Below are 25249 nucleotides of genomic sequence, written 5' to 3'. Positions count from 1 at the left end.
CCCCGGTGTGTGTGAGGGAGTGTTGGTCCCCGGTGTGAGTGGGGGGAGGGTTCCTCCCAGTGTGAGTGAGTGGAGTGTTCATCCCAGTGTGAGTGGGGGAGTGTTCGTCCCCGGTGTGGGTGGGGGAGTGTTTGTCCCGGTGTGAGTGGGGGAGTGTTCGTTCCCGGTGTGAGTGAGGGGAGTGTTCGTCCCCGGTGTGAGTGGGGGAGTGTTTGTCCCAGTGTGAGTGGGGGAGTGTTTGTCCCCAGTGTGAGTGGGGGAGTGTTTGTCCCTGGTATGGGTGTAGGTGGGGGAGTGTTCGTCCCCGGTGTGAGTGAGGGGAGTGTTCGTCGCAGTGTGAGTGGGGGAGTGTTCATCCCCGGTGTGAGTGGGGGAGTGTTCGTCCCCGGTGTGAGTGAGGGGAGTGTTCGTCCCCGGTGTGAGTGGGGGAGTGTTCGTTCCCGGTGTGAGTGGGGGAGTGTTCGTCCCCAGTGTGTGTGAGGGGAGTGTTCGTCCCCGGTGTGAGTGAGGGAGTGTTGGTCCCCAGTGTGAGTGGGGGGAGGGTTCCTCCCAGTGTGAGTGAGTGGAGTGTTCATCCCAGTGTGAGTGGGGGAGTGTTCGTCCCCGGTGTGAGTGGGGGAGTGTTCGTCCCGGTGTGAGTGGGGGAGTGTTTGTCCCGGTGTGAGTGAGGGAGTGTTCGTCCCCAGTGTGAGTGGGGGAGTGTTCGTCCCCGGTGTGAGTGAGGGGAGTGTTCGTCCCCGGTGTGAGTGGGGGAGTGTTCGTTCCCGGTGTGAGTGAGGGGAGTGTTTGTCCCAGTGTGAGTGGGGGAGTGTTTGTCCCCAGTGTGAGTGGGGGAGTGTTTGTCCCAGTGTGAGTGGGGGAGTGTTTGTCCCCAGTGTGAGTGGGGGAGTGTTTGTCCCTGGTATGGGTGTAGGTGGGGGAGTGTTCGTCCCCGGTGTGAGTGAGGGGAGTGTTCGTCGCAGTGTGAGTGGGGGAGTGTTCGTCCCCGGTGTGAGTGAGGGGAGTGTTCGTCCCCGGTGTGAGTGGGGGAGTGTTCGTCCCCGGTGAGAGTGAGGGGAGTGTTCGTCCCCAGTGTGAGTGGGGGAGTGTTTGTCCCAGTGTGAGTGGGGGAGTGTTTGTCCCCAGTGTGAGTGGGGGAGTGTTTGTCCCTGGTATGGGTGTAGGTGGGGGAGTGTTTGTCCCAGTGTGAGTGAGTGGAGTGTTCGTCCCAGTGTGAGTGGGGGAGTGTTCGTCCCCGGTGTGAGTGGGGGAGTGTTCGTCCCCGGTGTGTGTGCGGGGAGTGTTCGTCCCCGGTGTGAGTGCGGGGAGTGTTCGTCCCAGTGTGAGTGGGGGAGTGTTCGTCCCCTGTGTGAGTGAGGGGAGTGTTTGTCCCCAGTGTGAGTGGGGGAGTGTTTGTCCCAGTTTGAGTGGGGGAGTGTTTGTCCCAGTGTGAGTGAGGGAGTGTTCGTCCCGGTGTGAGTGAGGGGAGTGTTCGTCCCAGTGTGAGTGGGGGAGTGTTCGTCCCGGTGTGAGTGAGGGGAGTGTTCGTCCCAGTGTGAGTGGGGGAGTGTTTGTCCCCGGTGTGAGTGGGGGAGTGTTCGTCCCCAGTGTGAGTGGGGGGATGTTTGTCCCAGTGTGAGTGGGGGAGTGTTCGTCCCCGGTGTGAGTGAGGGGAGTGTTTGTCCCCAGTGTGAGTGAGGGGAGTGTTTGTCCCTGGTGTGAGTGGGGGGATGTTTGTCCCGGTGTGAGTGAGGGAGTGTTTGTCCCGGTGTGAGTGGGGGAGTGTTCGTCCCCGGTGTGAGTGAGGGAGTGTTCATCCCAGTGTGAGTGGGGGAGTGTTTGTCTCAGTGTGAGTGAGGGGAGTGTTCGTCCCTGGTGCAGGTGGGGGAGTGTTTGTCCCTAGTGTGAGTGGGAGAGTGTTCGTCCCAGTGTGAGTGAGGGGAGTGTTCGTCCCTGGTGCAGGTGGGGGAGTGTTTGTCCCTAGTGTGAGTGGGAGAGTGTTCGTCCCAGTGTGAGTGGGGGAGTGTTTGTCCCCAGTGTGAGTGGGGGAGTGTTCGTCCCTGGTGCAGGTGGGGGAGTGTTTGTCCCTAGTGTGAGTGGGGGAGTGTTCGTCCCAGTGTGAGTGAGGGAGTGTTTGTCCCCAGTGTGAGTGAGGGGAGTGTTCGTCCCTGGTGCAGGTGGGGGAGTGTTTGTCCCTAGTGTGAGTGGGAGAGTGTTCGTCCCAGTGTGAGTGAGGAGAGTGTTCATCCCTGGTGCAGGTGGGGGAGTGTTTGTCCCCAGTGTGAGTGAGGGGAGTGTTTGTCCCAGTGTGAGTGGGGGAGTGTTTGTCTCAGTGTGAGTGAGGGGAGTGTTCATCCCTGGTGCAGGTGGGGGAGTGTTTGTCCCAGTGTGAGTGAGGGGAGTGTTTGTCCCCGGTGTGAGTGAGGGAGTGTTCATCCCAGTGTGAGTGGGGGAGTGTTCGTCCCTGGTGCAGGTGGGGGAGTGTTTGTCCCCAGTGTGAGTGAGGGGAGTGTTTGTCTCAGTGTGAGTGGGGGAGTGTTTGTCTCAGTGTGAGTGAGGGGAGTGTTCGTCCCTGGTGCAGGTGGGGGAGTGTTTGTCCCAGTGTGAGTGAGGGGAGTGTTTGTCCCTGGTGCAGGTGGGGGAGTGTTTGTCCCAGTGTGAGTGAGGGAGTGTTTGTCTCAGTGTGAGTGGGGGAGTGTTCATCCCAGTGTGAGTGAGGGGAGTGTTCGTCCCTGGTGCAGGTGGGGGAGTGTTTGTCCCAGTGTGAGTGGGGGAGTGTTCGTCCCTGGTGCAGGTGGGGGAGTGTTTGTCTCAGTGTGAGTGAGGGGAGTGTTCGTCCCTGGTGCAGGTGGGGGAGTGTTTGTCCCTAGTCGAGGTGGGAGATTATTACTTTCCAGTTTCTGTCACCAACCTGTCTCCTAGCCCAGTGTGTAGAAGCTCACCGTGCTTGTGTGTAAACAACATTGTCATAGTGACTAATGGCTTCATAGTCATTCAGTTTGTGCAATTGCCACACCTCAGCACCAAGCATTCATGAGTTATTCACAGCTAGAAAGGTAAAGAGATTAGCTTTACCTGTCACAGGGGTTGATTGTACAAAAATCAGATCAGTGAGCATTGTGCAGGCTGGGTTGCCATGTGAGTCTGAGGACTCCATCGGTCAGGCTAGACTATGGATGTTGCGTCCTAGCTGTCTCGATACGCAAGCCTGAGTGGTATGATATGGAGAGCAAGTTGGCTCCCCCTCTCCATGCATCTGATAACCCAAAGGAACAGCAGCGATACAGTTTGGTCCTAGCAGCGTCACAGGAGTCGGCGCCAGTCAGCATTATACTCAACATAGGACCACCTTAGGGACTCCAGCTCTGGAATTTTCCGTAGGGGTTTACTCCTGAAGCCTTCCTCATGAGTGAGTAGTGGAGGATTGAGATCAGAGTTTTCCTTCTCCTAGATGAGCTGCCAACCACGGCTGATGTGCACCATCTGCCTGAAGCAACTGTTTTTTAGGTGCCAGTCACCCATCTTGGCCATTTCTCCCGTCAGTAGAAACGGTTCAGCAGGACTTAGTAGCTATGCCACACATGAAGGCCAGGAGCTGGACTTGGTTGTCAGAGGCTACTTGAGACAAACTTAATAGGTAGTGAGAGTTTGTCCCCATTACCACCCCGGCTATAACAAGCTTATGACATCCTAACATAGGATGCCCACGACTCACTAACGCTGACCCTTGGAATCTGTGAGGAAACTGGATCACCTGTAGGAAACCCACGTGGTTACAGGCAGAACGTACTAACTCCTTAAAGACAGCGAGGGGAATTGAATCCTGATCTTACAGCTGGTGCTGCAAAGTGTTCAAAGTTCAAGGTAAATTTATTGTCAAAGTATGTATATGTCACCATATACAACCCTGAGATTAATTTTCTTATGGGCAATTACAGTAAAAACTATAACCATAAGACCATAAGATATAGGAACAGAAGTAGGCCAACTGGCCCATGGAGTCCTCTCCACCATTTCATCATTTTCCTCTCAGCCCCAGTCTCCTGTTTTCTTTGTGTCCCTTCACACCCAGACAAATCAAGAATCTATCAACCTTTGCCTTAAATATACTGATCACTTGGCCTCCACAGGCATCTGTGGCAATGATTCCAGATTCACTATCCTCTGACTAAAGAAATTCCCCCTCATCTTTATTCTAAATGGTCATCCCTCTATTCTAAGGCTGTGTCCTCTGGGCCTAAGCTCACCCCACCGTAGGAAACATCCTTTCCACATTCACTGCATCTCGGCCTTTCATCATTCATATGACAAGCCTTTCAATCCTGGAATTATTTTTGTGAACCTCCTTTGGACCCTCGCAATGTCAGCACACCCTTTCTTGGATAAGGGACCCAAAACTGCTCTCAATACTCCGTGAGACCTCGCCAGTACTCAACATTACATCCTTGCTTTTATATTCCAGTCCTCTCAAAACAAATTTGCCTTCATCACCACTGACTAAATCTGCACATTAACCTTTAAGGTATCCTGCATAAGGACTCCTTTGTACCTCTGACTTTTGAATTTTCTTTCCATTTAGAAAAAAGTCTTTATTTCTTCTACCATTGTGTACGACCATACATTTCCCAACACCGTATTCCATCTGCCACTTCTTTGCCCATTCGTCGAATCTGTGTAAGTCTTCTGTAGCCTTGCTATTTCCTCAATACTACCTGCTCCTCTAGCTATTTTCATATTGTCTGCTAACTTGGCCACAAAGCCATCAACTCCATCATCCAAATCATATAACCATATAATAATTACAGCATGGAAAAAGGCCAACTTGGCCCTTCTAGTCCGTGCTGACGCTTACACTCACCTAGTCCCACTAGCCTGCACTCAGCCCATAACCCTCCATTGCTTTCCTGTCCATATACCTATCCAATTTTACTTTAAATGACAATACCAAACCTGCCTCTACCACTTCTACTGGAAGCTCGTTCCACACAGCTACCACTCTGAGTAAAGAAATTCCCCCTCGTGTTACCCTTAAACTTTTGCCCCCTAACTCTCAACTCATGTCCTCTTGTTTGAATCTCCCCGACTCTCAATGGAAAAAGCCTATCCACGTCAACGCGATCTATTCTCCTCATTATTTTAAATACCTCTATCAAGTCCCCCCTCAACCTTCTACACTCCAAAGAATAAAGACCTAACTTGTTCAGCCTCTCCCTGTAACTTAGGTGCTGAAACCCAGGTAACATTCTAGTAAATCTTCTCTGTACTCTCTCTATTTTGTTGATATCTTTCCTATAATTCGGTGACCAGAACTGTACACAATACTCCAAATTCGGCCTTAGCAATGCCTTGTACAATTTTAACATTACATCCCAACTCCTATACTCAATGCTCTGATTTATAAAGGCCAGCATACCAAAAGCTTTCTTCACCACCCTATCCACATGAGATTCCACCTTCAGGGAACTATGCACCATTTTTCCTAGATCACTCTGTTCTACTGCATTCTTCAATGCCCTACCATTTACCATCTATGTCCTATTTTGATTATTCCTACCAAAATGTAGCACCTCACACTTATCAGCATTAAACTCCATGAACGCTCCAGAACGCTCTGCTCTCCCTCCGCACCGATCCCAACCTCGCTATAAAACCTGCTGATAAGGGGGGAGCTGTTGTTGTCTGGCATACTGACCTCTACCTGGCCGAGGCACAGCGACAACTCTCTGATACCTCCTCTTATTTACCCCTTGATCATGACCCCACTAAGGAGCACCAGGCTATTGTCTCCTATACCAACAGCAACCTTATCAGCTCTGGGGATCTCCCATCCACTGCCACCAACCTCATAGTTCCCACACCCCGCACTTCCCGTTTCTACCTCCTACCCAAGATCCACAAACCTGCCTGTCCAGGTAGACCTATTGTCTCAGCTTGCTCCTGCCCCACCGAACTCATTTCTGCATACCTTGACACTGTCTTATCCCCCCTTGTTCAATCTCTTCCCACCTATGTTCATGACACTTCTCATGCTTTGAATTTTTTCAATGATTTTAAGTTCCCTGGCCCCCACCGCCTTATTTTCACCATGGACATCCAGTCCCTATATACCTCCATCCCCCACCCGGACGGTCTCAAAGCTCTTCACTTCTTTTTGGATTCCAGACCTAACCAATTCCCCTCTACCACCACTCTCCTCCATCTAGTGGAATTAGTTCTTACTCTCAATAATTTCTCCTTTGGCTCCTCCCACTTCCTCCAAACCAAGGGTGTAGCCTTGGGCACCCGTATGGGTCCCAGTTATGCCTGCCTTTTTGTTGGCTTTGTGGAACAGTCCATGTTCCAAGCCTATACGGGTATCTGTCCCCCTCTTTTCCTTCGCTACATTGACGACTGCATTGGTGCTGCCTCCTGCAGGCATGCTGAGCTTGTTGACTTCATTAACTTTGCCTCCAACTTTCACCCTGCCCTCAAATTTACCTGGTCCATTTCCGACACCTCCCTCCCCTTTCTTGATCTTTCTGTCTCCATCTCTGGAGACGGCCTATCTTCTGATATCTACTATAAGCCTACAGACTCTCATAGCTACCTGGACTATTCCTCTTCCCACCCTGTCTCTTGCAAAAAGGCTATCCCCTTCTCACAATTCCTCCGTCTCCGCCGCATCTGCTCTCAGGATGAGGCTTTTCTTTCCAGGACGAAGGAGATGTCTTCCTTTTTTAAATAAAGGGGCTTCCCTTCTTCCATCATCAACTCTGCTCTCAAACGCATCTCTCCCATTTCCCGCACGTCTTCCCTCACCCCATCTGCCCGCAACCCCACTCTGGATAGGGTTCCCCCTGTCCTCACCTACCACCCCACCAGCCTCCAGGTCCAACATATAATTCTCCGTAACTTCTGCCACCTCCAACGGGATCCCACTACCAAGCACATCTTTCCCTCCCCTGTTCTTTCTGCTTTCCACAGGGATCGCTCCCTACGCAACTCCCTTGTCCATTCATCCCCCCCCATCCCTCCCCACCAATCTCCCTCCTGGCACTTATCTTTGTTAGCGGAACAAGTGCTACACCTGCCCTTACACTTCCTCCCTCACCACCATTCAGGGCCCCAGACAGTCCTTCCAGGTGAGGCGACACTTCACCTGTGAGTCAGCTGGTGTGGTATACTGTGTCCGGTGCTCCCGGTGTGGCCTTTTATATATTGGTGAGACACGACGCAGACTGGGAGACCGTTTCACTGAACACCTACGCTCGGTCCGCCAGAGAAAGCAGGATTTCCCAGTGGCCACACATTTTAATTCCACGTCCCATTCTGATGTGTCTATCCGTGGCCGCCTCTACTGTCAAAATGAATCCAAACTCAGGTTGGAGGAACAACACCTTATATACCGGCTGGGTAGCATCCAATCTGATGGCATGAACATTGACCTCTCTAACTTCCGTTAATGCCCCTCCTCCCCTTCTTACCCCATCCCTGACATATTTAGTTGTTTGCCTGTTCTCCATCTCTCTCTTGTGCTTCCCCTCCCTCCCCCTTTCTTTCTCCCGAGGCCTCCCGTCCCATGATCCTTTCCCTTCTCCAGCTCTGTATCACTTTCGCCAATCACCTTTCCAGCTCTTAGCTTCATCCCACCCCCTCTGGTCTTCTCCTATCATTTCGCATTCCCCCCTCCCCCCACTACTTTCAAATCTCTTACTATCTTTCCTTTCGGTTAGTCCTGACGAAGGATCTCGGCCTGAAACGTCGACAGTGCTTCTCCCTATAGATGCTGCCTGGCCTGCTGTGTTACACCAGCATTTTGTGTGTGTTGCTTGAAAGTCAGTCGATTGTTTGTGGCAACTGTTTATTGATGGAGTGAGTTTTTCACCTCTGATTTAAGAGCCTGATGGTTGAGGGATAATAACTGTTCGTGAACCTGCTGCTGAGACTTCTGTACCTTCATCCCGATGGCAGCAGTGAGAAGAAAGCATGGGTTGTGTCATTAGCAAACATAAGTATGGCATTTGAGCTGTGCTTAGCTGCACAGCTGTGACCGGTACTCTACCATGCCACTGTGTCGATGCACAGTCTCATTTGCCCCGTGTCCCCAGCCTGTCACTCATTTTGCTGATGGTGAACTTTGTTACTGACTACCCAATGTCTCCGGGTGAAGTTGTGAGTCAGCCACTGGAAACGGGTGTGAAGCGGGAGAAAGTGCCAGCTGGGGACTAGACTGCTGCTGCAGAGGTGGCATGGATCCATTCACAAAATGCAGAATTTCACAGTGGCCAATATTTTAATCCCCATTCCCATTCCAGCATTTTGGTTATGGCCTCCTCTACTGCCACATGGAGGAGCCACCTCAGATTCCATCTAGGTAGCACTCCTCCTGAACCTCTTCTTCAAATCCCCAGTCTGGTCCTCACCAGCCCAACACCTCCCTCTGTGGACCCTCCTCCATGGTTCACTCTCCTCTCCTATCAGATTCCTTCTTCTCCAGCCCTGTACCTTTTTCACTTATCACCTCCCAGCTTCTTACTTCATCTCCCCTATCTGGCTTCACCTATCACCTTCTAGCTTGTCCTCCTTCCCCTTAAGCAACACACACAAAATTCTGGAGGAACCCAGCAAGCCAGGTAGCATCTATGGAAAAGAGTACAGTTGATGTTTTGGGCAGTCCTTCCCCTCCCCGATATTCTTTTCCTGGCACCTTCCCCTTCCTTTCTAGTCCTGATAAAGTCTTGGCCAAAACATCCACTGTTTATTCACTTCCATAGAAGCTGCCTGACCTGCTGAGTTCCTCCAGTGTTTTGCTCTGGATTTCCAGTATCTGCAGAATTTCTTGTGTTGATGAGATACAGATTTTCTTCAGTGCCATGATGGTACCTATGATTCTGCTTGGCCGTCACCAGCATGTTTCTGCTTGTGTGATGTAGGGTGTTCCGCATCATGGACGATGACAGAAACCGGAGCCTCGATTTTAAGGAGTTTGTGAAGGGTCTGAATGATTATGGTGTTCTGTTGGAGAAGGAGGACGTGGAAGCTGCCTTCAAACACTTTGATAAGGATTCAAGTGGAACAATTGACTATGACGAGTTCCTCAGTACATTACGGGTGAGTGTCAGACACCGAGTAATTGATCAACGGCAGGAGACAGAGCACAGTTAGAGTAGATTGCCTTCAACCACAGCCTACAGAACACCTGCCTTTAATATGGCTCTTTGCCACAGAGACCACCCAATCAACCTTCCTTTTCTGCTCTGAACCACCAGGCCAGATTATCCATGGCATTACCATATGAGGACTGATTGATGGCTGTAGGCCTGTATTCCGTGGAATTGAGAATAATGAGGGGGATCTCATTGAAACCCATTGTATGTTAAAAGAATTTGATAGAATTGATGTGGAGAAGGTATTTCCTACAGTGGGGGATTCTAGGACCAGAGGGCACAGCTTCAGAGTAGAGGAAAGTCAATTTTGAACATAGAACATCGAACACAGCACAGTACAGGCCCTTCGGCCCACAATGTTGTGCCAACCCTTAAACCCTGCCTCCCATATATTCCCCCACCTTAAATTCCTCCATATACCTGTATAGTAGTCTCTTAAACTTCACTAGTGTATCTGCCTCCACCACTGACTCAGGCAGTACATTCCACGCACCAACCACTCTCTGAGTGAAAAACCTTCCTCTAATATCCCCCTTGAACTTCCCTCCCCTTACCTTAAAGCCATGTCCTCTTGTACTGAGCAGTGGTGCCCTGGGGAAGAGGCGCTGGCTATCCACTCTATCTATTCCTCTTAATATCTTGTATACCTCTATCATGTCTCCTCTCATCCTCCTTCTCTCCAAAGAGTAAAGCCCTAGCTCCCTTAATCTCTGATCATAATGCATACTCTCTAAACCAGGCAGCATCCTGGTAAATCTCCTCTGTACCCTTTCCAATGCTTCCACATCCTTCCTATAGTGAAGCAACCAGAACTGGACACAGTACTCCAAGTGTGGCCTAACTAGAGTTTTATAGAGCTGCATCATTACATCGCGTCTCTTAAACTCTATCCCTCGACTTATGAAAGCTAACACCCCCTAATTTTTCTTAACTACCCTATCTGCCTGTGGGGCAACTTTCAGGGATCTGTGGACATGTACCCCCAGATCCCTCTGCTCCTCCACACTACCAAGTATCCTGCCATTTACTTTGTACTCTGCCTTGGAGTTTGTCCTTCCAAAGTGTACCACCTCACACTTCTCCGGGTTGAACTCCATCTGCCACTTCTCAGCCCACTTCTGCATCCTATCAATGTCTCTCTGCAATCTTTGACAATCCTCTACACTATCTACAACACCACCAACGTTTGTGTCATCTGCAAGCTTGTCAAACCCACATCCAGTTCGTTAATAAAAATCATAAAAAGTAGGGGTCCCAGAACTGTTCCTTATGGGTCACCACTAGTCACAACCCTCCAATCCGAATGTATTGCCTCCACCACGACCCTCTGCTTTCTGCAGGCAAGCCAATTCTGAATCCACCTGGTCAAACTTCCCTGGATCCCATGCCTTCTGACTTTCTGAATAAGCCTACTGTGTGGAACCTTATCAAATGCCTTACTAAAATCCATGTAGATCACATCCACTGCACTACCCTCATCTATATGCCTGGTCACCTCCTCAAAGAACTCTATCAGGCTTGTTAGACACGATCTGCCCTTCACAAAGCCATGCTGACTGTCCCTGATCAGACCATGATTCTCTAAATGCCCATAGATCCCATCTCTAAGAATCTTTTCCAACAGCATTCCCACCACAGACGTAAGGCTCACTGGTTTATAATTACCCAGACTATCCCTACTACCTTTTTTGAACAAGGGGACAACATTCGCCTCCCCCCAGTCCTCTGGTACCAGAATGGAGATGAAGAAGAATTTCTTTCGCTAGAGCGTGGTGAATCTGTGGAATGTATTGCCACAGGCAGCTTTGGAGGCCAAGTCATTTGGTATACTTAAGGCAGAAACTGATAGACTGTTGATTATTCAGGGCATGAAGGGTTACAGTGAGAAGGCAGGAGGTTGGGGCTGAGAGGGAAATGGATCAGTTATGATGAAATGGTGGAACAGACTTGATGGGCTTAATAGCCCAATTCTGTTCCTATGTCTTACAGTATTATCCAGTTTCTTTTCAGTCGCATCTTTCTCCAGTTCCTCTGCACCTGCAAACTCATCGTGGCCTTCAAACCCACCTGCTCCTCCCTCCACTCCAGTGCTTCCAATTTCCTCTACTTGGGATTCCCTTACCCTGGGTTTGATTCCCGCTACTGCCTGTGTTTGTGTGGTTTCTTCCGGGTGCTCCGGTATCCTCCCACATTCCAAGGATTTATGGGTTAGTAGGTTAATTGGTCGCATCTGTGTAATTGGGTGGCACGGACTCGTTGGGCCGGAGGGGCCTTTAACTATGCTGTATCTCAAAATAAAAAAAAATAACTGACAGGAAGAATAATTGTGTCCGTTCATTTCCCACACTTCCCTGACAGAACAAGGATAGGATTCCCCTTGCTCTCTGCACCAACAGATCCTTCCTAGGTTCCCTCATGGTGTTCCTCCAGTCACTTTAGCAACATTCTGACAGACATTTGCTCTGTGACTCCCTTGCCTGCTCTTCCATCCACTCCCACTCTTCCCTTTCCACAGGACCTCCACATACAACCACAGGAGATGAAACACTACACGTTCCCTTTTTCACAATCTAGTGACCCAAGTATTCCTTCTAATTGAGGGAATCTCATCTCATTGCTACCATCAAGGAAGTAAAGGAGCCTGAAGACACATACTCAATGTTTCAGGAAAAGCTTCTTCTCCTCCACCATCAGATTTTTGAATGGCCAATGAACCTATGAACACTATCTCACTTTTTTTTCTCTCTCCCCTTTTGCATTTCTTATATAATTTAATATTTTTACTTATACCATATTCCTCATTATAATTTTATAGTTTTTTGTTATTACAGACAATGTACTGTTGCTGCAAAACAACAAGTTTCAGAACAGATGACAGCGATATTAAATCTGATTCTGAAATCATTTGTTGTTCTTTCAGTCTAGTGTAGGACTTAGGAGTGGCAAATTATGTTAATAGTGAGAGATTGCAGGGTCTGAGATGCTGACAGATTTGGGTGCCCTTGAACATGGTTCATAAAAGAACAGTACTCAGCTGCCTGGGGAACTGAATGCAAACAGTTGGAGGGTATCCATCATTTGTAAACACAAGATACTAAGCAGGTATACACAATTATGAGGGAGTTAGGTAGGGTAAAAGCAAGCAGAATTTTCACTGACGATGGATGAGACTATAATTAGAGGTTATGAGTTAAGGATAAAAATTGAAATGTTTAAAGGGAACAAAGGCTGAACTTCTTCACACAGATGTTAGTGAGGGTGTGGAACGAGCTGGCAACAGAAGTGGTGGATGCAGGTTCAATTTCAACATTTTAGAGAAATTAATGGCTAAGTATACAGACTTCCTGCGCTGTAGTGTTCAATGATTGTATGGCTGTATGAGAAGTTTGGATAGGTATATGGATGAGAAGGGTATGGTCCAGGTAAATGGAACTAGGCAGGATAGCAGTTTGGCACAGACTTGATGGCTGAAGGGCTGTTTCTTTGCTGCAGTGTTATACAACAGTTGAGCACAAAGTTGAAGGGCCAAAGGGCCTGTTTCTCTGTTGTGGTGTTCGTAGACTCTAACCATGAAGTAACTTGTACTCCATGAGTTGAGGCAAGGAGGAGGTAGGCGGTCACAGCAATAGGTATGTGGAGAGGATATGGGAGAAATGGGAGGTTTGGAAACTTCACCAAGGATGGTCCCAAGCCCCACTGCAAAAGGAAGAGGGATTTGGATGGGACTATCAATCTCATCCCATAAAAACCCCAGAGCTACAGAAATGCCAACAGAAGCTCCGAAGACCTCATCCCTGATGAAGAAAAGGATACACCAAAAAGTTGGGCTACAAAAAGTGGAGAGTGTGGAGGGCTGTCAGAGGTTACTACAGGACATTGATAGGATCCAAAACTGGGCTGAGAAGTGGCAGATGGAGTTCAACCCAGATAAATATGAAGTGGTTCATTTTGGTAGGTCAAATATGATGGCAGAATATAGTATTAATGGTAAGACTCTTAGCAGTGTGGAGAATCAGAGGGATCTTGAGGTCCGAGTCCATAGGATGCTCAAAGCAGCTGCGCAGGTAGACTCTGTAGTTAAGAAGGCATATGGTGTATTAGCCTTCATCAATCGTGGAATTGAATTTAGGAGCCGAGAGGTAATGTTGCAGCTCTATAGGACCCTGGTCAGACCCCACTTGGAGTACTGTGCTCAGTTCTAATTGCCTCACTACAGGAAGGATGTGGAAGCCTTAGAAAGGGTGCAGAGGAGTTTTACAAGGACGTTGCATGGATTGGGGAGCATACCTTATGAGAATAGGTTGAGTGAACTTGGCCTTTTCTCCTTGGAGCGATGGAGGATGAGAAGTGACCTGATAGTCAGATGCTTTTGTCGCAAAGGTAATGATACAGTTGTCATGGGGGATTTCAACATGCAGGTAGACTGGGAGAATCAGAATGGTACCTGACCCCAAGAAAGGGAGTTTGTGGAGTGCCTCCGAGATGGATTCTTAGAACAGCTTGTACTGGAGCCTACCAGGGAGAAGGCAATTCTAAATTTAGTGTTGTGCAATGAACTAGATTTGATCAGGGACCTCGAGGTAAAGGAGCCATTAGGAGGTAGTGACCATAATATGTTTTAACCTACAATTTGAGAAGTAGAAGGGAAAATCAGATGTGTCAGTATTACAGTTGAACAAAGGGAACTATGGAGCTATGAGGGAGGAGCTGGCCAAAGTTCAGTGGAACAATACCCTAGCAGGGAAGACAGTGGAACAACAATGGCAGGTATTTCTGGGAATAATGCAGAAGGTGCAGGATCGGTTCATTCCAAAGAGGAAGAAAGATCCTGAGGGGAGTAAGGGGCAGCCGTGGCTGATGAGGGAAGTAAAGGACAGTATAAAAATAAAAGAGAAGTATAACATAGCAAAGATGAGAGGGAAGCCGGAGGACTGGGAAGCTTTTAAAGAGCAACAAAAGATAACAAGAAAGGCAACACATGGAGAAAAGTGAGGTACGAAGGTAAACTAGCCAAGAATATAAAGGAGGATAGTAAAAGCTTCTTTAGGTATGTGAAAAGAAAAAAAAAGTTTAGACCAAAATTGGGCCATTGATGTCAGAAACGGGTGAATTTATAATGGGGAACAAGGAAATGGCAGATGAATTGAACAGGTACTTTGGATTTGTCTTCACTGGGGAAGACACAAACAATCTCCCAGAGGTAATAGTGGCTAAAGGAACTAGAGTAATGGATGAACTGAAGGAAATTTATATTAGGCAAGAAACGGTGTTGGATAGACTGTTGAGTCTGAAGGCTGATAAGTCCCCGGGACCTGATGGTCTGCATCCCAGGGTACTTAAGGAGGTGGCTCTAGAAATCGTGGACACATTGGTAATCATTTTCCAATGTTCTATAGATTCAGGATCAGTTCCTGCAGATTGGAGGGTGGCTAATGTTGTCCCACTTTTCAAGAAAGGAGGGAGAGAGAAAACAGGGAATTATAGACCGGTTAGCCTGACGTCAGTGGTGGGAAAGATGCTGGAGTCAATTATAAAAGAGGAAATTACGACACATTTGGATAGCAGTAGAAGGATCAGTCCGAGTCGGCATGGATTTACAAAGGGAAAATCATGCTTGAATAATCTTCTGGAGTTTTTTGAGGATGTAACTATGAAAATGGACAAGGGAGAGCCAGTGGATGTAGTGTACCTGGACTTCCAGAAAGCTTTTGATAAAGTCCCACATAGGAGATTAGTGGGCAAAATTAGGGCACATGGTATTGGGGGCAGAGTACTGACATGGATTGAAAATTGGCTGGCTGACAGGAAACAAAGAGTAGCGATTAACGGGTCCCTTTTGGAATGGCAGGCTGTGACCAGTGGGGTACCGCAAGGTTTGGTGCTGGGACCACAGCTGTTTACAATATACATTAATGATTTAGATGAAGGGATTAAAAGTAACATTAGCAAATTTGCTGATGACACAAAGCTGGGTGGCAGTGTGAAATGTCAGGAGGATGTTATGAGAATGCAGGGTGACTTGGACAAGCTAGGTGAGTGGGTGAATGTATGGCAGATGTAGTTTAATGTGGATAAATGTGAGATTATCCACTTTGGTGGCAAGAACAGGAAGGCAGATTACTATCTAAATGGAGTCAAGTTAGGAAAAGGGGAAGTACAACGAGATCTAGGTGTTCTTGTACATCAGTCAATGAAAGCAAGCATGCAGGTACAGCAGGCAGTGAAGAAAGCTAATGGTATGCTGGCCTTTATAACAAGAGGAATTGAGTATAGGAGTAAAGAGGTCCTTCTGCAGCTCTACAGGGCCCTGGTGAGACCCCACCTGGAGTATTGTGTGCAGTTTCGGTCTCCAAATTTGAGGAAGGACATTCTTGCTATTGAGGGAGTGCAGCGTAGGTTCACAAGGTTAATTCCCGGAATGGCAAGACTGTCATATGTTGAAAGATTGGAGCAACTGGGCTTGTATACACTGGAATTTAGAAGGGTGAGAGGGGATCTGATTGAAACATGTAAGATTATTAAGGGATTGGACACTCTGGAGGCAGGAAACATGTTCCTGCTGATGGGTGAGTCCAGAACTAGAGGCCACAGTTTAAGAATAAGGGGTAGGCCATTTAGAACAGTGAAGCAGAAAAACTTTTTCACCCAGAGAGTGGTGGATATGTGGAATGCTCTGCCCCAGAAGGCAGTGGAGGCCAAGTCTCTGGATGCTTTCAAGAGAGAGTTAGATAGAGCTCTTATAGATAGCGGGGCCAAGGGATATGGGGAGAGGGCAGGAACGGGGTATGATCAGCCATGATCACAGTGAATGGCGGTGCTGGCTAGAAGGGCCGAATGGCCTACTCCTGCACCTACTGTCTATTGCTTTTTCCCAGGGATGAAATGGTTGCCACAAGAGGACACAGGTTTAAGGTGCTGGGGAGTAGGTACAGAGGAGATGTCAGGGTTAAGTTTTTTATTCAGTGGTGAGTGCGTAGAATGGGCTGCCAGTAACGGTGGTAGAGGCGGATACCATATAACAATGACAGCACAGAAACAGGCCATCTCGGCCCTTCTAGTCCGTGCCGAACGCTTACTCTCACCAAGTCCCACCAACCTGCACTTAGCCCATAATCCTCCATTCCTTTCCTGTCGATACGATAGGATCTTTTAAGAGACTTTTAGATAGGTACATGGAGCTTAGAAAAATAGAGGGCTATAGGTAAGCCTAGTAATTTCTGAGGTAGGGACATGTTCGGCACAACTTTGTGGGCTGAAGGGCCTGTATTGTGCTGTAGGTTTCTTATGTTTCTACCTAGGGACAATTTGAAATAATGGCTCAGGGCAGAGGACTCTGGCAAGCTGCTGTAAGAGTGATGGGCTAAAAAAATGAAAGTTTTGGTGTATAATGATAGTTTGATGAAGATCCAGTCCTGGAATTAGATATGTATTGGGATTATATTGTGTTAGAGAGTATGGTTTCACTCTTTTTATCTCTCTCTCTCTTGCGCTCTGTCTCAGCCGCCCATGTCCAACGCAAGAAAGGAAATCATCACACAGGCCTTCCGTAAGCTGGACAAGACCGGAGATGGTGTGATCACCATCGAGGACCTGCGAGGGGTGTACAATGCCAAACACCACCCCAAGTATCAGAATGGGGAAATGACAGAGGAGCAGGTTTTCCGCATATTTCTCGACAACTTTGACTCACCCTACGATAAGGATGGAATTGTAAGTAGAGGAAGAGAACTGACCCCTCAATAGCTTGGGGATCTAGGGATTTCCTGTTGTAGTTTAACTGAGTCCCTGATAGCTGACAGGATGTTCATTATGTCCAAACCATGGGCCCTGTCCACCTCTTAGACCCTCACCATCCTCCTCAATGCAGGTACCTCAACCACCACTACTTTATCATTTCTTATCAGTCACCTTATGTACAGACACTCCTGCACCTAGCATCACTTTAGAGTCAGTCATGTCGATAAGCCATTTTATATTTATTGTGTTTTCTATTATTATAGGGTCTCATTGTGTTTGTTTTTGTGCTGCATCACACTTTATACTTGTGAACTGGAAATGACATTAAACTATCTTGAATCTTGAGTATTCATAGGAGTAGAATTAGGCCATTCACCTCATTGAGTCTGCTCCATCATTCTATCATAGACAATTTATTATCCCTCTCAATCCCTTTCTCCTGCCTTCTCCCCATAATCTTTGATGTCCATATCAAGAGAACCCCAGTGACTTAGCCTCTACAACTGTGGCATGAATTCTACAAATTCACTATGTCTGACTGAATAAATTCCTCACCTGCTAGAGGTGGAGATCTGGAGCTCTGCTATAACATTCACTCTTACCTCAGGCAGCATGGCACACCAGCAGCAGCTGCTATTCAGTCGATATACAGTATAATCAGAACCAGTAGGTTTTTTTCTGTGCAATTCCCTTTATTAATTTTCCACAGCCTACTTCCGAGGCTTCATTTGACAAACTGAGTGGGTTTAGTCAACAAAGTACAAAGACTTCTCTGATCGGGTTGCAGTCTGTCAAATGGAGGAATGTGTGGAGTGGGGTTGCACATGAGGTGCACAGATTTGGATCGGAGGCAAGGTGCGGATGGTTCTTGCTCAGAGGACAGTCTAAACTGGAGGAGTTGGTGATTTCAGTCTGAGGTGTGGAAGAGAAATAACACAGTCGGGAGAGGGGTTGGTTTGGGAATGGGAATGGTGCGGGGGAGGGGTTGGGAATGGGGTTGTTGTTGGGTGAGGAATTGGGAGTGGGGCTGGTGTTGGGAATGGGTTTTGGTGTTGGGGAAGGATTGGGTTGAGAATGGGTTTGGTGTTAGGGGTTGGGCTGGCAATGGGGTTGGTGCTAAGGGGAAGGGGTTGGGTTAGGAATGGGATTAGTGTCAGGGAGGGGTTGGGTTAAGAATGAGGTTGGTGTTGGGGGAAGGATTGGGTTGAGAATAGGGCTGGTGTTGGGGGAAGGGTTATGTTGGGATGGAGTTGGTGTAGGGGTAGGAGTTGGGTCGAGAATGGGACCAGTGTCAGAGGAAGAGTTGGGTTGAGAATGGGATTGGGGGAGGGGATGGGGTTGGTGTCAGGGGAGGATTGACGTTAGTATCGGGGAGGGGTTGCGTTGAGAACAGTTTTTGTGTCAGGTGAGGGATAGGGTTGGTGTCAGGGGAGGGGTTGGGTTGGGGATGGGATTGGTGTTGGGGGAAGGGTTATGTTGGGATGGAGTTGGTGTAGGGGTAGGAGTTGGGTCGAGAATGGGACCAGTGTCAGAGGAAGAGTTGGGTTGAGAATGGGGTTGGGGGAGGGGATGGGGTTGGTGTCAGGGGAGGATTGACGTTGGTATCGGGGAGGGGTTGCGTTGAGAACAGTTTTTGTGTCGGGTGAGGGATAGGGTTGGTGTCAGGGGAGGGGTTGGGTTGGGGATGGGGTTGGTGTTGGGGAGCATTTGGGTTGAGTATAGGGTTGGTGTCGGGGGTGGAGTTGAGTTGAGAATGGGTTGGTGTCTGGGAGGGGTTAGCTTGAGAATGGGTTTTCTGCCAGGGAATGATTGGGTTGGTGTTGGGGGAGGAATTGGGTTGCAAGTGGGGTTAGTGTTCGGTCGAGAATGGGGTTAGTGTCGGGGAGGAGTTGGGGATGGGTTTGGTGCCAGGGGAGGGATTGGGAATGGGGTAGGTGTCAGGCGAGGTGTTGGGAATGGGGTTGATGTCGGCAAGGGGTTGGGTTGAGAATGGGGCTAGTGTCGGGGGATTGGTAGTGTTGGGGATGGAGTTGGTGTTGGGTTGGGAATGGGATTGATGTTGGGGAGGGGTTGGGTTGAGAACAGGGTTAGCTGGTGGTGGTGGCTTTGGGAATGCAGTTGGTGTTGAAGAGTGGTTGGGTGAGAATGGGTTTGGTGTTGGGGTTTGGGTATAGGAATTGGGTTGGTGTCAGGGAATTGATTTGGTTTGGATGGGGTTGGTGTTGGGGCAGAGTTGGATGTCAGGACAGGGGTTTGATGTCTCTGCTCCTGCCACTTTACCCTGCCATGTTCCTTCCACACATCAGTGAGTTGATGTGTAGTGTGGTAATCCGTTTGATGTGACTGTAGGTGACAATGGAGGAGTTTCTAAATTACTACGCGGGTGTCAGTGCTTCCATCGACACGGACGTCTATTTCATCGTCATGATGCAAAATGCCTGGAAACTTTAACAGGCATCCTTGTGCCTGGGGGTAAACACTTTCTGTTCCTCTCACTCTCTCACCCACCAGGGTTAGACAAATCACCACTCTGCACTCTGAAGAGAATAACCTGGCCCCAACATATCCACAGCTCGGGTCAGTGAGAATCCCAGTCCCCGACAGAATGTACTTGACTAACTTGGTGATGAAGATTAGGCGTTCCTGACAAACAATGAAGCGGCTTGTTGATCACCCTGCCCCTTTGAACTATTCTGCTGTACGCAGAGTGTGGGAGAGAAACCTTGGGTTATTTCATCAGAGTGTCAGATTCACTGTTTCCCTGAAGCTCACCCTCTGTGTCTGCTGCTGTTATATGTGTATGTGGTTTAACTGGAGAGGGGAGGCAGAAGCTGCCTACTGCAGCACTGTGATTACTGGATCGCTAGCTCCCTCTGGCTGTCTGCACTATACTTTCCACTAACCTGTGTTCACAGAGTAAATTTTATGCCCAGCATCTGACGTGTTGAAGGGGCTTTGCCATCCAGCAGTATGCCCATCTTGCACCAGGGTGGGTGTTAGCTGGGCCACTGGCTGATACCCTGCAGCAGGATCACCTGGAAATCTGGCCTGTGCTTTTCAAAATAAGGACAGAGAATGCTGGAAACACTCAAGTCAGGCAGCATCTGTGCAGAAACAGTCACGTTTTGGGTTGAAGGTTTTTCATTGGAATGGGAAAAGGTGAAAATAAGTTTTAATTTGCTGAGTGAACTGGGAGGACTACAGAGAACCTCACTGAGGGGTGGTGGTTCTGTGGCAGAGTGTAGACCAGGAGAGGTTGACACTGCCTGTGAGAGGGTACCAGGAAGAGAACCAAGATCAAAAGTTAAAACTTGCATGTTTTAATTTGATGTGAGGTGTAAGGCTGGAGTACTGCATCCAGAAGTCTTCAGTGATACCAGTCAGAAGGTGAGGTGCTGTCCTTGGGTTTTGCATTGAGTTTAATGGGAGTAAAGTCAGATACCAAAGGAGGAGGTCAAAGTTGGCAGTGGGATGGGGAATTAAAGTGGCCAACGACAGGAAGGTCTGGGAAGACCCTCTGGACTGAAGTCAAAGTGAAGCACATACACTACCTTGAGATTCATTTTCTTGCAGGCATTGATAGAAAATAAAGAAATACAATAGAATTTATGAAAAGTATACATAAACAAAGCAGGTTCTCTACAATCCACTGTAGTACAGACGCAATACACGGAATAGGTCTGTGTGTAGGCGACCTCAGTATGGAAACCAGTGTGAGTGAGGTGGTATGAAGGGAAGAGATGAAGGAATAGTGGTGGGAGGAGGTATGGTCAGGACACTGCTTGAGGAGTTACTACATTGACCTTCTGCATTGAACACTTGGGGTTTTCAGTCAGTCAAGTCCTAACTCGAGCCCAGAACCCTCCTCAGACTGATGGCACAGCCCCTTTCAATCACTGCGGGAAGAGGGCAGGCTTGGGCAATGATGGACGACAGGACCCTCACACGGACTGGCGCTGTGACCAACCTGGCAGACTCCATCATTGTGATTCAATGGCACCTTAACTTCCCAGCTACCACCCCCCACACCCCGTCCCCATTCCCAGCCTATCCCACACAACCTCCCAAACAAGTGTCATTGAATCTGAACTTGAAATTACTACTAACACCCAGCTAACTGGTCCCAGGTCAGTGTGACAGGTCTGGCCTAACAACCTGAGCTCAGACCAACAGTCAACAAATGTGTACTTATGTGTAGAGGCACAGGAAAACTAGTATTCTCAGTGCCAAACTGTAAACATTTAGATTACGGAGCACATAGTGACAGACTGCGGGGAGATGGTCGTGTCGAAGGCAACATGTATGAGCCCATGGAGTGTATTCAGTGGGTGTGGAGGATGCCTGTATTTTACAGAGTCTGTGTGAGTATACTGTGTTCTTCAGAATGTACTAGACTGTGCATGTTTTGCATGAGTGTGCATGGAAGGTGCGTAGGAGGAGTGTGTGGGCATGTAGGACCACGTACTCGTCCCTTGCAGGATGGGCAAGTGCGATGCCCATGTTCCACAGGTGGTGTATCAGGCCGTGTCCTGACGAGAGAATGTGTGGTCCATGGATGGAGCACTCCGCATTGTGTATGTGTGCAGGACTGTATGTGTAGTGCAGATGTCCTGTTTAAGTGTATGTGTTCTGTAGAACATAGAACATACAAAACCTACAGCACAATACAGGCCCTTTGGCCCACAATGCTGTGCCAAACATGTACTTACTTGGAAATTACCTAGGGTTACCCATAACCCTCAATTTTTCTAAGCTCTATATACCTGTCCAGGAGTCTCTTAAAAGACCCTAACATATCTGCCTCCACCACCGTTGCTGGCAGCCCATTCCATGCACTCACCACTCTGTGTAAAAAATTTACCCCCGACATCTCCTCTGTACCTACTCCCCAGCACCTTAAAACTCTGCCCTCTTGCGTTAGCCATTTCATTCCTGAGGAAAAAGCCTCTGACGATCCACATGATCAATGCCTCTCATCATCTTGTACACCTCTATCAGGTCACCTCTCATCCTCTGTCACTCCAAAGACAAAAGGCCGAGTTCACTCAACCTATTTTCTTAAGGCACGCTCTCCAATCCAGGCAACATCCTTGTAAATCTCCTCTGCACCCTTTCTATAGTTTCTACATCCTTCCCATGGTGACCAGAACTGAGCACAGTACTCCAAGTGGAGTCTGACCAGGGTCCTGTATAGCTGTAACATTACCTCTCAGCTCTTAAACTCAATCCCACAATTGATGAAGGCCAATGCACAGTACGCCTTCTTAACCACAGAGTCAACCTGCGCAGCAGCTTTGAGTGTCCTATGGACTCGGACCCCAAGATCCCTCTGATCCTCCACACTGTCAAGTGTCTTACCATTAATACTATATTCTGCCATTATATTTGAACTATCACAATGAACCACTTCACACTTATTTGGGTTGAACTCCATCTGCCACTTCTTAGCCCAGTTTTGCATCCTATCAATGTCCTGCTGTAACCTCTAACAGTCTTCCACAGTATCCATAACCTTTCTGTCAGCAACAGATCACCCAACCCTCCACTTCCTCATCCAGGTCATTTATAAAAATCACAAAGAGAAGGGGTCCCAGAACAGATCCCTGAGGCACACCACTGGTCACTGACCTCCATGCAGAATATGACCCATCTACAACCACTCTTTGCCTTCTGTGGGCAAGCCAATTCTGGATCCACAAAGCAAGGTCCCGCTGGATCCCAGGCCTCCTTACTTTCCCAATAAGCCTTGCATGGGGTACCTTATCAAAGGCCTTGCTGAAATCAATATACTCATCAATGTGTTTCGTCACATCCTCAAAAAATTCAATCAAGCTTGTAAGGCACGACCTGTCTTTGACAGAGCCTTGCTGACTATTCCTAATCATATTATGCCTCTTCAAATTTTCATAAATCCTGCCTCTCAGGATCTTTTCCCTCAACTTACCAACCACTGAAGTAAGACTCACTGATCTATAATTTCCTGGGCTATCTTTACTCCCTTTCTTGAATAAGGGAACGACATCTGCAAACCTTCAATCCTCCGGAATCTCTCCCGTCCCCATTGATGATGCAAAGATCATTGCCAGAGGCTCAGCAATCTCCTCCCTCTCCTCCCAGAGTAGCCTGGGGTACATCTCGTGTGTTCCCGGAGACATGCTACTTGACACTTTCCTGAAGTTCCAGCACGTCCTCTTTCTTAATGTCTATATGCTCAGGCTTTTCAATCCGTTGTAAGTTTTCCCTACAATCGCCAAGATTCTTTACCGTAGTGAATGCTGAAGCAATGTGTTCATTAAGTACCTCCGCAGTGGAGGATGAGAGGTGACCTGATAGAGGTGTACAAGATGATGAGAGGCATCGATCGTGTGGATAGTCCGAGGCTTTTTCCCCAGGGCTGAAATGGCTAACACAAGAGGGCACAGTTTTAAGGTGCTTGGAAGTAGGTACAGAGGAGATGTCAGGGGTAAGTTTTTTACGCAGAGAGTGGTGAGTGTGTGGAATGGGCTGCCAGCGACAGTGGTGGAGGCAGATACGATAGGGTCTTTTAAGAGACTCCTGGACAGGTATATGGAGCTCAGAAAAATAGAGGGCTATGGGTAACCCTAGGTAATTTCTCAGGTAAGGATATGTTCGGCACAGCTTTGTGGGCCGAAGGGCCTGTTTTGTGCTGTAGGTTTTCTATGTTTTTATCTCCTCTGGTTCCATACACACTTGATTGGTCCTAGTCTCTTACGTCTTATCCTCTTGCTCTTCACATACTCATAGAATGCCTTGGGGTTTTCTTTAATCCTGTTCACCAAGGCCTTCTCATGGCCCCTTCTGGCTCTCCTAATTTCATTCTCAAGCTCCTTCTTGCTAGCCTTATAATCTTCTAGATCTCTGTCATTACCTAGTTTTTTGAACCTTCTGTAAGCTTTCATGTATTGCAAAATATGTGTCTCTGAGCTGTGAATCTGTGCATATGATTGTGTTTTCCAGGAGAGATGTGGGACTGTGCATGTTCCTCTGGAGAAGTGTGTTCTGCGTGTGTTCCTCGTGTATAGAGTAGTGTTACCCGGAGGTGTAGAGGATATTCTAGGCTGTTTCTCAGCTTCCAGCTCATTCTCTGTTTATTTGCAGGTCACCCAATGTGAATTTATTAATTACTATTCGGGAGTGAGTGCCTCTATTGACAATGATGCCTACTTTATCCTAATGATGAGGTCCTGCTGGCGAATGTGATCGACGCTGTTATCATTTGGGAAAGTGCAGACTGATGAGATGGATGTATCACCGTGTTTCCAGGTCAGGGGCTGCCTCTCTGCCCTTATACACAACGCTGCTGACTTCACCTCTGCTCTCTACCGAGGCCACTGGCGGGGCTGATTACCCTGTACAGAGCCTTGAGACCCTCCACCCTCTGACACCACCCCCACTGATCGGGGCATTGCCAGAACTCAGATTCCTTTAAAATTTCTTACCCTTTGTCATATAAACGGCACAATTCAGTACAGCACAGCCTCTACTGGGAGAACAGGTTAACATCTGCTCAGAACTGAAGTGCCCACCCTGATTAAACAACATCCAAAAACTCCAGAGACCCTCAGCAGGTTGGGGTAAGCAGAGGCAACATTTCAGGTCAAAAACTTTCAGTCAGGCAGGTTCTGCGATTCTCTAGCACAGAATCTCACTTCAGCTTACCTTGTCTACACTAACCCTGTGGTCTGTAGTGTGTGTCTGGCCCACCCTGTCAATGTCTACACTATCCCTGTGGTCTGCAGCCTTTGTCTGGCCCACCTTGTCCATGTCTACCCTAACCCTGTGGTCTGCAGCCTGTGTCTGGCCCACCTTGTCCATGTCTACCCTAACACTGTGGTCTGTAGTGTGTGTCTGGCCCACCCTGTCAATGTCTACACTATCCCTGTGGTCTGCAGCCTTTGTCTGGCCCACCTTGTCCATGTCTACCGTAACCCTGTGGTCTGCAGCCTTTGTCTGGCCCACCTTGTCCATGTCTACCCTAACCCTGTGGTCTGCAGCCTGTGTCTGGCCCACCTTGTCCATGTCTACCCTAACCTTGTGGTCTGTAGCCTGTGACTGCCCCACCTTGTCCATGTCTACCCTAACCCTGTGGTCTGTAGCCTGTGTCTGGCCCACCTTGTCCATGTCTACCCTAACCCTGTGGTCTGCAGCCTGTGTCTGGCCCACCTTGTCCATGTCTACCCTAACCCTGTGGTCTGTAGCCTGTGTCTGGCCCACCTTGTCCATGTCTACCCTAACCCTGTGGTCTGCAGCCTGTGTCTGGCCCACCTTGTCCATGTCTACCCTAACCCTGTGGTCTGCAGCCTGTGTCTGGCCCACCTTGTCCATGTCTACCCTAACCCTGTGGTCTGTAGCCTGTGTCTGGCCCA

General features: G+C 48.4%; 1 protein-coding gene across 2 annotated transcripts in view; it reads left to right on the top strand.

Moving 5' to 3' along the window:
* The window catches only part of capslb (calcyphosine-like b), a 28865-nt gene extending 3927 nt beyond the window's left edge, over positions 1–24938 (top strand). Inside the window, exons 3-6 of one of the 2 annotated variants that reach the window (XM_073047850.1) lie at positions 8892–9069; positions 16626–16835; positions 19212–19334; positions 23982–24090. In XM_073047850.1, coding sequence (XP_072903951.1) covers positions 8892–9069; positions 16626–16835; positions 19212–19313 — 490 coding nt within the window. In that variant the 3' untranslated portion in view covers positions 19314–19334; positions 23982–24090. Of the gene's footprint in view, positions 1–8891; positions 9070–16625; positions 16836–19211; positions 19335–23981 lie in introns of both variants that reach the window. The other variant, XM_073047851.1, reaches the window with a different exon arrangement.
* Positions 24939–25249: the final 311 nt, after the last annotated feature.

Source organism: Hemitrygon akajei, chromosome 6 (assembly GCF_048418815.1).
Source record: "Hemitrygon akajei chromosome 6, sHemAka1.3, whole genome shotgun sequence".
In the NCBI taxonomy this organism is placed as follows: Eukaryota; Metazoa; Chordata; class Chondrichthyes; order Myliobatiformes; family Dasyatidae; genus Hemitrygon; species Hemitrygon akajei.
The sequence above is the reverse complement of the archived record's forward strand: the minus strand, read 5'-3'. Positions and strand labels throughout refer to the sequence as shown.